The 12,884-nt window shown below is 40.7% G+C and overlaps 1 protein-coding gene across 1 annotated transcript in view; it reads right to left on the reverse strand.

Annotated features, from left to right (window-relative positions):
- Positions 1-2,408: 2,408 nt before the first annotated feature.
- The window catches only part of LOC119659606 (diacylglycerol kinase eta), a 240,514-nt gene continuing 230,038 nt past the window's right edge, over positions 2,409-12,884 (reverse strand). Inside the window, exons 7-14 of the mRNA XM_038067777.1 lie at positions 10,887-11,730; positions 10,680-10,823; positions 10,161-10,556; positions 4,953-5,447; positions 4,713-4,887; positions 4,259-4,631; positions 3,373-4,198; positions 2,409-3,205 (exon numbers count right to left, since the gene is read on the reverse strand). Of these exons, the coding sequence (XP_037923705.1) occupies positions 2,894-3,205; positions 3,373-4,198; positions 4,259-4,631; positions 4,713-4,887; positions 4,953-5,447; positions 10,161-10,556; positions 10,680-10,823; positions 10,887-11,730 (3,565 nt within the window). The 3' untranslated portion in view covers positions 2,409-2,893. The remainder of the gene's footprint in view (positions 3,206-3,372; positions 4,199-4,258; positions 4,632-4,712; positions 4,888-4,952; positions 5,448-10,160; positions 10,557-10,679; positions 10,824-10,886; positions 11,731-12,884) is intronic.

Consider the following 12,884-nt stretch of genomic DNA (forward strand, 5'->3'; position numbering starts at 1 on the left):
AGACACTGTTGGTATCAACAACAACCCCAACATCTATAAAAATACAATAAGTTCCGAAAGATGTAGATATTACATTAGCCGATATTCTTCGAAAGTTCGACTTAAACTGATCGATTCGAGAGAACATCACCTTAAAAGTGATATTGGCAGTGGAAATTTTACGGCAATTCCTTTGAAAACTTTTCCCAAAAAATTGAGAAATTTTTCCCACACGAGATATGTAAAGACCAAAAGGCAAAAAATGGTCGTTCAATTCAAGAACTCTTAGCAAGGACAGTCAAAATTCCATTTGAAAAGCAGATTAGGCCGTTCGGGATGCAACAAAGCATAGAGGCTTTATCAGCACAAATAGAACCTAAATTGGTGGCCTTAGCTGAGGCAAGATATCGATTGCCTCGCTGTCGACTTTGACAATAAGTATCCTTTTATGTAGCCGTGTCAGATTGGTTCCATTTGTCTACACAGCTGTCCGTCGCAAGAGCGATGATTTCAAAAATCCTAAAAAATCCTAGTAGAATCCTGTCGAAGTGCAAATTTTGCGAACTGTTTACAGGAATGGAACTTAAACCAATAATGTAATTGACAAAGGGAGAATATGGACGGGTATATTCAAGCTGTTCGTAAAAATGAAATGACTTGTGAGGAATCGGATACTTCAAGATAGAGGTAGTTAGCTATTAAATTTACAGCTGAAATAATGCTATAGCGAAGATGGTGCTAAGAGATTCTCAGCGAATCAGCTTCAGATAACAAAAGTTACAACGAACAATTTTGCGAATCACTGATTTATAGCGTCATTGACAAAACTGTGAACATAACAACCAATTTAGAAATATACTGCAGTAGTGAAATTTTCACAGTTATGTTATAACTATAGCGGAACACCCAAATTTGGGAAAGACATAAGCGAAACAGTTCCCCTGTTACATACTTCATGGCTTCCACCAAGAAGATTCCGCGAGCAAGTCAAAGGGAGAGTGGTCCTCGACCAGAAATGGGAAGTGTACAAGAATTAAAAATACATACATACTGGACGACAGAAATAATTTAAGGACCTTCGTACGAAGGAAACATAACTTTTAGAGAACGAACAGGGTTACTATATGTGTATGTAAAACAAAAGCGGATGAATAGTTTAGCTAGACTGCTCCACTAATTTTTTCGATATAATGATTGTGCAGCAGACAATAGTGCAGGAAAATTAGCGTTTGGATGCCCTTACGAATAAAGTAATTAAGCTTAAACTATTAAAACCAAACTGGAAAAGCTTATAAGGGTGTATGAAGCATTCAAGATTGATGTTGATTTGTTTCCTCAGTGAAAAAATCAAAACAGGAATTGTTGTCCAAATCTAATAAGGAATGGAAAGAATATAATCATATGGCACGATAAGAGTGATGTTAAAGAACATTTAGATTCTGTCAACTGGTTTCTACCACCGATGCCATAGGCGCCGTGTGAAACTTAGTTGGGTAGGTAATAACCTTGAGCTGCATTGTGATTGAGACCTCAAGCTCTCTCTAACTAGGTTTACTTAATCAGCTGATCCAAAACTATTCGTGAAAACAACCCTTTGGCACAATGGGGAGCATGAAGTACATGATACAGAACGCTTGAAGGGGTGCAAAGAGAAGGAACTTCCTTTGAGATTTGAAGCGTATAATCATCAGTTAAGATGACGTCAATTATTTCACCTACCATTTATTTTAGTTTGGAAATATTCCGATATTAATCTGGATCACCTTTGCCGTTGACAACCGTCTAGAACGGAGTAACCCCCAAGAAATTGTTTTCAACTGCCATAAGAGCTGCTATAATCAGAAGTTAAGGCAACTAATAATTGTGAGTTCCACATTGCCAGATAATAAAAAATAAACACCAAATAAGTCGTTCGAAAATAAATCAAATGATGAATCGCACTAATTTCACTTCACCCAGAGACACTGACATCCCCCAGTCTAACCAATTGTTACGCTGAATTATGCAATGCAAGAGGGTATTCAACCACCTGGCTTGTAATTTTGCGAGAGCATAGAAAGTATGCAACGGCCCCGTCTATGCAAACATAAAAAAATCACAAAACCTTTCATACCTGAAATTGTTGGCCTGCAGACTTCAACTTGTTTTGATTCATCCTCGAGAACTTGAAACAGTGCAATTGATTGCAAATTTACATCAACCTACATATTGCATCCAAATTGAATTAGATGCGCCTGGCATAAAAACGTACACGACACTGAATTTTAAATTGTTTTCACTATATATCTAAAACGAATGAATAAATTACCAAAATTGCTTATAAATTTAGAATGTAATTGAGTTCATAATAGGAAAGAAATAATCTAATAATTGCTTCCAACATTTATTTCGAATGGTTTTTTTTTTTTTTTTAATTTTCGTAGGTTTAAAATGAGATCGATTCTTGAACGCGTGTTCGAATGATAAAATTGGAAAATCCCTCTTTTTATCTTGTAATAATTTTATCAGACCATGGATTTCTTTTACTTTTTTTCCAATAAGCATTCCTTTGTCTTTATCCTTCGGTTTGCTCTAGCTAATGTATCCGATATAAAAAGGTTTGCAATGAAGGCATATAGGGTGATTTCAGGGAAATTTGAAAGTTTTAAATTTTTTAAAATTCCTTTTCTTCATCATTTTTAATTTTTACTATAAGTAAGTAATTAATTAATTCCAGCCTGTAATTAATGTTTCTTTTCAATTAAATTTTAATTTTGATTCCCAGTCTTTTAGCCGAATTTATTCGTTTGGTTTAACTTGGTTTTTTTTTCTTTAAGAATTCACTGAAATGTCACTAGACTACGAAATAGTCGTTGTCATTTATCCTAGAATTGTGATGCGTTCGATAAATTTAATTACGTATATCTCAAGGTATTTAAGTGCCACCAAGATCTTTAATCGCTTGCAGGATTCGTTTGACATGACCAACTTTGACGACCCCGAGTTCTTTAAGGTCACGTCGACCCAAGGTTAGAAGCTCCTTACCGCGAATGTCGTTCGCTACAAATGTCTCCACGTATTCTGATAATTGCATGGTTTCTAACCAAGTTACTACTTCGTTTACGCCCCAGTTGCTGACTGCGTCGCGGGAATTGGTTGAGGGTAATTTGCAGGCAGCTGTACCGGGAGCGGTACTACCGCTACGCAAGCGTGCCCAAAATGGTCTCGTTTTCTTTCGGGTATCGGGCTGTAAGGCAATCAAATATTTGTTATCTGCATCTAAATATTATTTTTTTTTTAAATTTTCACCCAAAAGTTTAAGTATCCTAGAAAGTGTCAAATGAATCATAAAAATCAACAGCAAAGAATAACTTTGCCTACAAATACTACCAATAAAAAGCACGCAAAACTTACTTCTTCCAACGGCGCCAGAACGTTGAAGAAAACTCGAGTCTGCCCATCTGAGCCTTTCTGAACGATGGTCTTCCGCAATTCCATCTCCATATTCGCTAACGCCGTGCTTAACTTTGCTTCTAAATCTTCTCGCAGGATCAAACTATGACCACGATCACGTAGCAATGTATAAGACTCCTCATACAGTTGTCTAGCAGCACTTTCCAATTCAGCTAATTTGATCCTTAGATTTGGTCCCTCTATAATCTTTCCATTGGGATGTGTTGCTTCCAGAGCGTCCTGAGCTCGACATGCAACTGCATACAGATCCGCTTCCAGCGAAGGATGTGATATTATTAAGAATTTCACCCACTTAACCAGCGAGCTCACGCATTCAATAAATACCAGAAGTACATAGGTCTCCCGTTCAGAGAACATGTCCTCAGAGCCAAGTGTTATGCTTTCTGAAATGGTCGAAGTTTGTTCTCGCTGAATGGATATACTATGTTGCCGTTGTTTCTCTTGCCAGCTCTTCAAGGCTACTTCCAGATTCCGATTGCGGCAAAGCATTTGGACACGATTTTTGTGAATGATGCGAATCATACCGGGTGGCTGCAGCCAAGCCTCACCATCAACTTGAATAGGGACTTCTTCATCGCCAAGAATATTAATTTGTACACTTTGGCATTGTGCAATTCGATGATGTTGTAAATTTATAAGCCGAGAAGCTGCCATCTGAACCGATCCGAATACTGCGACAACTTCAAGGATTCTATCATCGAAGCTTTGAGCCAGGAAACAATCATCTTCTTTAGTTCCACCCCAGAAATTTGTTCCGCCCATGAAGCTGTAAAATTTAATATTGCATTATCAGACCATAAATTTTACTGTTCATTTTCTAACAAACCTTGGTATATTTAATACGACAATCCCTTGGAGCGATGGCAGTGGAATTCTTTGCCCGTCGCATTCCAATTGAACGCGTTGCTCCAAATTTTTATAGGTCTTCTGTAGCAATTGCTTGGACCCTAAAACTCCGTACCACATATAGTTCTTAGCTCTTGACCTACATTTCTCAGGATGTTCCTCCCGTTTATTATGGAAATCCAAGGATATTTTTGCATCAATGCCAATTCCAAAATAATTATTCATCACGCATTTCTCATGATATCCTTCTAACAAAGTTTCGTCTGGGTCCATCAAAGGACTTACTGCAGCGCATAAGGTATCTGCATTGGCTAGAAGACATTTCGATATGAATCCTGCTCCAGCTGAAACATCTGATAAAGTTTTAAGACAAATAGTATTTCAATGCCTGGCACGCTTCGAACGCAATACACTCTAATACATCTGATACTCACTTGGCCATGCGGGAAGTCGCACCAAAGGATTGATAATTGGAAGTTTCTTATTTTTCTGTTCCGCCCTTTCGGATTTACTTAATTTTTCCTCTTTTTGATCCGAATCGAACGAGAAAAATGATGAGCCCATGAATAGGCTGGATTTGGATCCAGTTAGAGTAATGGCTTCGTTTGGCTGGAAGAAGGTGGCAAGAAACTTTGGTGAGCCTATCATCACTTGAAGAAACAGAATGTACCAACCTTAAATAAACTTCCACAGCTAATCCTTCGACTAGCTGCTGGGGAGTTACTCAAAAACTTTACGTGTTCCGGATCCAAGCCAAGCAAATTCGGATTATAACCGGAATGACGTCTATCTTTCTCCTTTTCATATTCCCTTACTGTTAGGCTAGGTGAATGACTAGAGTGCCTTCGAATTTCGTTGATTCGCTGAACTCTTAACTCATCACCTCTCAGTGGAGATGGGGGTTCTACGACTACACTAACATTAGGTCGCCGTGCTTCATCATCGAATGATTCCTTTTTGCAAGAAACATCAAAACTGATGCGCTTGCCGTCACTTAGGTGCTCGTTTCGTGGCCGAGAGCCCTTGATACTGGAAGGGGTTTCTGGGCACGTTTGAGAGGGCTCCTCGATTTCAATCTTGATTTCGGTGGTTTTCTGCTCAGTTAATTCTTGTTGAGTGCTGGTTGAAATTGTAGTGGTTTTCGTTATAGATTTAGAACGTGTTGTTCTCTGTAACGAAATCGAATTTTATTGTAAATGTTTGATAGAACCACAAATTTTCTTAAGAAATAGCTATCGAAAATTGGGATTGATTTTCCGAGCGGCAGGAACTTAGGTCAAGAATGCGGCTTAGTTGAAATTGGCTTAGGTACCACATATTCAGACGCGACTCCTTTGTTTGCCATATTATCCTCCGCTATTTTAAACTGAAGGCAAGAAAAAAATGGGTCAAGTCACATTGTAAGAAGGCCAACAGGCAATGTTTCCATATAGTATTTATTACAAAATGGATGGACCTGGTTCAACAATATGGGTTCTAGTATATCATTAAAAAGTTTGGGCGAAACGGTATCTCCTCACCACTGATGATCCCCGCTGACTTTTATCAATTAGAAGAGTGGGACCCTTACATCGACCATGAAATGTCTGAGAAGTGTCGCATCTGTGACCTATTCGTCGCTACTTCCGTCTTCCGATTGCAGTGCATAGGAGTACCAGGCTTGTGCGCTGACCAAGATCCTCAATTGAGGTAGTTTCATTCCCGCGTACTCCGATGATACGATGCAAACAGGCGTTCACGAAGGCTTAAAGATTATGAGTAACCGTGGATTTCACTTTCTACGTGCTACTCCCATATAGAAACTCAGGAAGAACAATAGCAAAGAACAGTCTCAACTTGATCTTGGTGTTAAGATAACTGCCTTTTCAGACTTCAGACAAGACAGTGAAAGCGGATCTCGCGTGGTTATTGTGTCAGACAACATCCAATTCGATGCCACTGTTGGCAGAAACCGCTCTTTCAAGATATAGAAATTGATGGATGTCTTCGGTTTGATGGTTGTTTATCTTTAGGGAAATGTGGTAGTCCATTAAACCCCTTCAGATTCTCCGGACAAGGCTGCATGGAAGAAGTCAGCGATAGTAAAAGCAACATATATCGGTGACAAGATGCAACCCTGCCGGACTCCGCTTTGGACCTCTAAATCATCTAAGACTTTTCCTCAATGTAGCATGTGACATTTAGCGCCGCTATTAGTTTCTCCGAAATGTCCCGAAATGAAACTTTAGATATGCTCCCTGTTCACACTATCAAAAGCATACTCGAAATCAATCAAGGTCAGGTGCAACGAAAATCTGCGCTGCTCCAAAATAATCTGTAAGATATTGATGTAGTCATTGCTGGAGGATTCCAAAATAAATCAGCCTGCACTGTGTCGATCAAGCTTTCGAAATTCTTTAATGAGTTCCAAAATTACTTTACGTATTACCTTTGCAACGGCAAGGACCATGCAGCTACCCTCCACCCCCCAATAGTCACACTCGAAACGGGTCCCCTTCTTTGGGTTCTTCACAATAGTCTCCTTCTTCCACTCTCTGGGAAAATTCTCGGATTCTCAAGCTTTCTTTGCGATTACGAACCTTAGTGAAGTGTTCTTTGTGTTGAGTTGTCTCCTGGATGTGCGCAGCAAGAAAGTCACTGACAGCGACTTCAAAGGAGTCGCCATCTGATGGTCGCTTGATTCTTTCATAAAAAGTTCCAGGCGCAGAAGGGCATAACTGATGAAATTTGTCGCATTTTTTGGAAAGAGTAGTCGCCGAATCGATAATAATACTTTTCGTGGAAAGCACGAAAGTGAGAGGAAACAAATGGAAAATTAGGAGGCACCTGCGGAAATTGAGAGAGAGGAAAGCGGAGAAAGTAGAAAGACAAGGTAAAAGCAATATCAATGAGTCCTTAGGAACACTGGTGGTACCAACAAAAACCCTTTTCACTTAACCCGAAAGTTCGTCAATTTCATCAGGCAGGGTACACCCTGAGCAAGAAAGAAGAGGGTCTGATCGGCCTGTATATAGCAAGTAGTGTCTCGCTGAATCATATAGAGAAAAGATTAAGACAAGATAATCTCAGCCACAACAAGGCAGGTCAGAACCCGCTTCCAATACTTGAATGCAGAAATGACAGTAATTTTCGATCCGGATCCATGTTGAAAATAGGTTATGCAGGAGAAGAATGGCATTCCCGGCAGTCAGTTTAGTTTCGTAATGTCAAAAATTAATGCCGTCTGCATCAACAGCTTTTTTCTCCTCTTGACCCTTGAATGATTTCTGGTCGACTTCAACCTGTAAGCCTTGGAGTGAAGAAGCCAAGCGATAAACACCAAAAGAGAAATACTACACGAAATCTTAAAGGTGTTAGATATTATGCTAGGCACGGTTGGATGCATACCCATCTTCCGAGTTATAAGGTTAAGCTGCATTGTCAACCTGGCGGTAGAAAGGAAGGGAGATATTTGGTTGAATAATATGACACTAGACGAACTGATGTTGACTGTAGATTGAAAGACAATCCAAGATCTGGAATTATGTTCCAGTGAAATTTTCCATGCCATCAAAGTATAGTTACGACTGATAAAACTGGAGTTGGTGGATCAAAAGGAAAAAGCTATTCTTGTTACCAATCTTAGGAGAAGGATTGCTCCAAAAGTCTGAGTTGATGATCACGAGATTTCGGTAGATATTTCGACCCCGCATGAGAAAAAGCAGCAGACGCTTACTTATAACTAGCAAGAATGATATCTAGTATCGCACGGTGAAAATAAAATTGCACCTGGGCCGGAACCGCAGACAATGCTCTGAACTCCAGAAGACAATGACTTCGACATACTATTCAAGTGCGTTGACGGTATGCAACGCATTGAGAACAGCGTCCGAGGAGGCAGTGTGTATCATCGTGGGAATGGTCCCTAAAGATCTGTCAACGATTCGATGCACACCATCTCTCTCTCTACTCAAAATGTTGCTGAATTTGTCAAAAGGAGGAATTGTCCAGGAGATAGCAGCAATGATGAAATTCCTTCGAAAAGGTCCGCTGACAATCAAACACGGAAGTCACCTCTTGGGAAATTAAATTATGGTTAGAGTGAGGCTGATTTTGGTTGGTGTGTATCGCATAATCATAAGTCGCTAGGAGCCGATGGAATTACAGCCGAATTGGTTAAATATGGAGGCGGCCAGTTACATCAAGTGGTCCATCAAATTGTGCTCAAGGTATGGGACAGCGAATCAATGCCTGACGATTGGCAACGAGGCATTATCTGTTTCATACATAAAGAGGGAGATATCACACAGTGCAGCAATTATAGAGGTATCACGATGCCAGATAAAAGCAGCAGGATCACTCTCAAGACCATTCGACATCAACAACGGTCTACGATAAGGGGATGCCCTATCACGCGTCCTCTTTAACCTGGTCCTCGAGAAAGTGATCCGTGATGCTGATGTAAATACAAGAGGTATGATCCTCCTCAAGTCCACCCAACTACTGGCCTATGCAGACGATATCGACATCATGGGTAGAACCACCCGAGACGTACAAACTGCCTTCATCCATATCGAGCAGGCGGCGCGAGATCTTGGGCTGCACATCAATGAAGGCAAGACAAAATATATGGTGGCAACGTCAGCATCTAAGACGAATCAACCAACAAAATCAAACCGCACTGGTCAACCACGAAGAAGAATAAGGATAAAAGAATACAACTTTGAGACCGTTGACAATTTCTCCTATCTAGGGTCGAAAATCACAACCGATAACAGCTACGATGATGAAATCCGCGCACGGTTGTTGTCAGCCAACAGAGCCTATTTCAGCTTACAAAAACTGTTCCGCTCGAAACATCTCACCATAGGGTTAAAGCTCTTACTGTACAAGACTATGATCTTGCCAATCCTCATGTATTCCTCGGAAACTTGGGTTCTTAGCAAGAAAAATTGCGAACTCTTGGCCGCGTTCGAGAGAAGAATCCTCCGAAGAATTTTTGGCCCCCTACATGAGGATAGACGGTGGGCGGGTCACTGAATCCGTATGGGTATGATGATGATCCCACCCGCAAAGTCTATAAGGGCAATATCCATGGTAGAAAAAGAAGACGAGGCACACCCTGCCTAAGATGGAGCGATGGCGTAGGTCAGGACGCCAGACAACTTTTAGAGATATCGAATTGGGGGACCTCGGCGCAAAACCGGGATGTCTGGAGTTCCTTATTAAGGCAGGCCTAAACCGGATACCGGTTGTTGCGCCGTTGATGATGATGATGTATCCCATACATAACTGCAACCTGACGCAATAGCGTCTCTCTAAGATTTCCACCTCCATCCTGTTCAAAATTCTGGTCAACAGAATATAATTAAGGTCGTCAGTAAAATGGGTTAAGAGAAGAGCTAGAAGCAAAAGAAAAGATGAAGAAAGGCCTCTATAAAGCTCCGGCACCAAAAATTAAGTGCCAAACATGAGAAGTTTTCAAAATAATCCGCACTACGCATTCAATCCTGGCTTATTTGCGACTGTTATTCGCTATCTCCGAGGATCTTAAAAATCGATAATCCTCCTGATAGAGAGCCCTTTTTTCCCTGGACCGTTATCAGATGGAGTCGAAAAACGAATAATAAGAACTTTTATCAGAGATGAGGCCAAAAAAGACTTGAGAAACTTTCTTCTCCCTTTTTGGCCTATGGACGTCTCTTTTTGGGCGAACATCTTAAGTTCGAAGAAACACAGACACGGTTTCGACGTCATCACTCATCAGACGCTGCCTCACCTCTGTCCCAGAAACAGCGTGACCGTAATGGTTACTGAATGCTGTTCGCTCCCTTATATTAATCCTTCTTGGTGCGAATTATATTCACATGAAAAACCGCCTAGTAGAGCCTTAGTATCATTACCTTGAAACTCTTTCGTGCAATATCATTTCCCTCCACAAACTGCGCTAAACTGCAATAGCGAATTGGTTCCTTGGCCTTTTGGTCGTCACAGCGGTTGTCTATTTCAAAAACAATATTTTCAAATCCAAATTGTGAGTTATCGTCAAAACTGTCCGATCTCTGGAATGCTGACGCTATCGATCGTCGTTTAATGGACTTCCGATTTTGCGAAACAGTATTGTTGTCTGAACATAGGGTAAAAGTATCATCGGTTATAGTGCTATCCTGCAAAGCACCGAGAAGATCGTTTCCCAACACTGAACTAATATCATCCATTAGGCTTTCTCCAGGCATTGCTTCTGTAGTGTCGCTGGTTTCCGGTGAATCGATATGAGTAAGACGATCTGATGTCAAGTCCTGGAAATAAAGATTGCGTACAAGAGTTCTAGGTTTTTGAATCAATAACTGGACATCGGAGCAACTTGCTATAGGTTGAACTCCTAATTGCCTCCGTTCGAAAGTTTGATTCTTGTTTATTACCTGGATGATATCTGCAACATGGAACTGGGGATATGATTCCGATGGTTTGTCTAATATTTCCGATGTGACACTGCATTCTTCGTTGCTGATTGCGGATAATATATCGCTGGGTTCCCCATGAGCTTCATCAGAAGACGACTGTTCCTATAAACAGTAAAAGGAAAATTATAGTCCCCCTTTGGATGACTATAATAGTTTAATACTTACGACTGGATCTGTATCAATGATAGTCATACTTTCGCTGGTGTAGACATTGCTCTTTCTATCCTGTTTAGGTGTAACTATTTTTGGCACCTGTGAACTTGACTCCTTTGGTTCTTCACTATACTTCATCTCGGTAAGTTTCTTCGCTGCAAGTTGCCTCAGAAGGTCTCTCTCGTACACTTCCATCGGTCGAAATTCGTTCAGGGACTCTCCATGCTGTTGAAACGGATAAATGGGAACTGCCAGAAAATCGGCAGAATCTATAGCCCGTTTTGATTCGATCATCGTAGGAGTCGCAGATGAAGTAGTAGGTTCATTTTCTTTCGGAGGTGTAAGTGCTCCGGTCGCAGTCTCCAGGTGTGCCCCATTCTCTTCAATTTCTTGAATACTCTCGGGCACGCCAGAGCTTCGCCGACTTGCTCCCCCATCAGCGAATTGTTTTGGAACCGGAAGATTGATTGTCGAAAGATATGTTTCATCAGTCGAATCTCGTCGCAAATCTGGTAGTGGGGATATGCAAGTCAGACGAGTTGTTGAAACCGATGGTGAGATGATATTAATTGGTGGGATGGGAAGAGGTGATGAACATGGAGACGTATCAGTTGATGAAATTGGGATTTTCAAAGCTTCGAAGGGTGTTAGGGACAGTTTGCGTTGGTAGCGTTTAGGCCGACCAGGTTCTGAATGCTCTATTATATTGTAGATTGCCCGTTTTACACTATTAGCCCGACTTTGTAGTGCCTCACGTTCTTTGGAGCGTAAAATTCGACTGTTTCTTCGTTCCTTCGTATTTAGTTCATCTTTTTCCGTCTTTTTCAATATACTCCCGTCGTTCGTTGGTGTTGCTCTGTTAATATTAGATATGTGTTATTTAGTTTCAATTTTGCTTATATTCATATATTATGAATTAGCATACAAATTAGGTTGTGTTAGTACACAAATTACCGACATGTCCTCTCTTCTCCTTATCGAAAAAAACAATTGTTGATAGATTGAAAAACCCCGATACTATGATCAATTTCAACGAATAAAATATCGAATCTGGCCAGGATCAATAACAATCAATAATACAGTAATCATTTGTTCTATTGTGTGGAATAACGTCGTTGCGTCGTTCTAGGTGACACTCCCCATGTTGCACACCGAACTTAATTTGCTGTTCAGTGGTTCACATGCAAAAAGCGGGAGGTATACCACAATATTTTTGCAACAATTTGACTTTCACGTCGAACCTCACGTTGTAGCAGCGCCTCTGCATTTGCGTACACTTTCTCAGTTGCTAAGACATTTGGCAGATAAGCCCAATATTACCTTCGATAAAGTTCTACCTGGCCCACCACCTCACAGCTCGTCTATCAATAAAACAGGTTAAAATAAAATGGGTTAATACCTCATCTGCGAAACGATGATGAACCACAGTTAAAGAAATCAATTAAATTATAGACACTTAAGGTCATCGTCATTATTCAACTAGCCATGCTTTTTCTTTTTCTTCAGCGTTTGACCCATTCACAAGCAGAGTCGGCTCGTCATGATCGGTTTCGCCATTTGCTTCTGTCAAAAGTCTAATCTGGATGCAATCGCGAGGCTTTCAAATACCCACTCAGCGAATCAAGCGTCCGTTTTTTTGGGCCGGCTTTTTAGTCGCTTACCGTTGATTTTGATATTCATAACAATCTTGGCAAATATTAGCGCGAATTACGTGACCATACCATCGAAGACGCCTCTCTCGCAATTTTTTCACGATCGGTGCAACCCCATATCGATCGCGGATATCCTCATTTCGAATCTGATCAAACCAACGTAACATCTTCGTTTCCATTACCATAAGACGCCGTTCATAGTCTTTTACAATCAGCCAACAATTAGAACCATGAAGAGCCATAGGACGGACGACATTGTGGTCAATTTTAGATTTGAGACGTTCGTCGATACGTCCATCACAAAGAACACCAGTTGTGGAATGCCACTTCATCCAGGTTGCGTTAACGCGTGAAGCAA

This window comes from Hermetia illucens, chromosome 6, assembly GCF_905115235.1.
Source record: "Hermetia illucens chromosome 6, iHerIll2.2.curated.20191125, whole genome shotgun sequence".
Classification (NCBI taxonomy): Eukaryota; Metazoa; Arthropoda; class Insecta; order Diptera; family Stratiomyidae; genus Hermetia; species Hermetia illucens.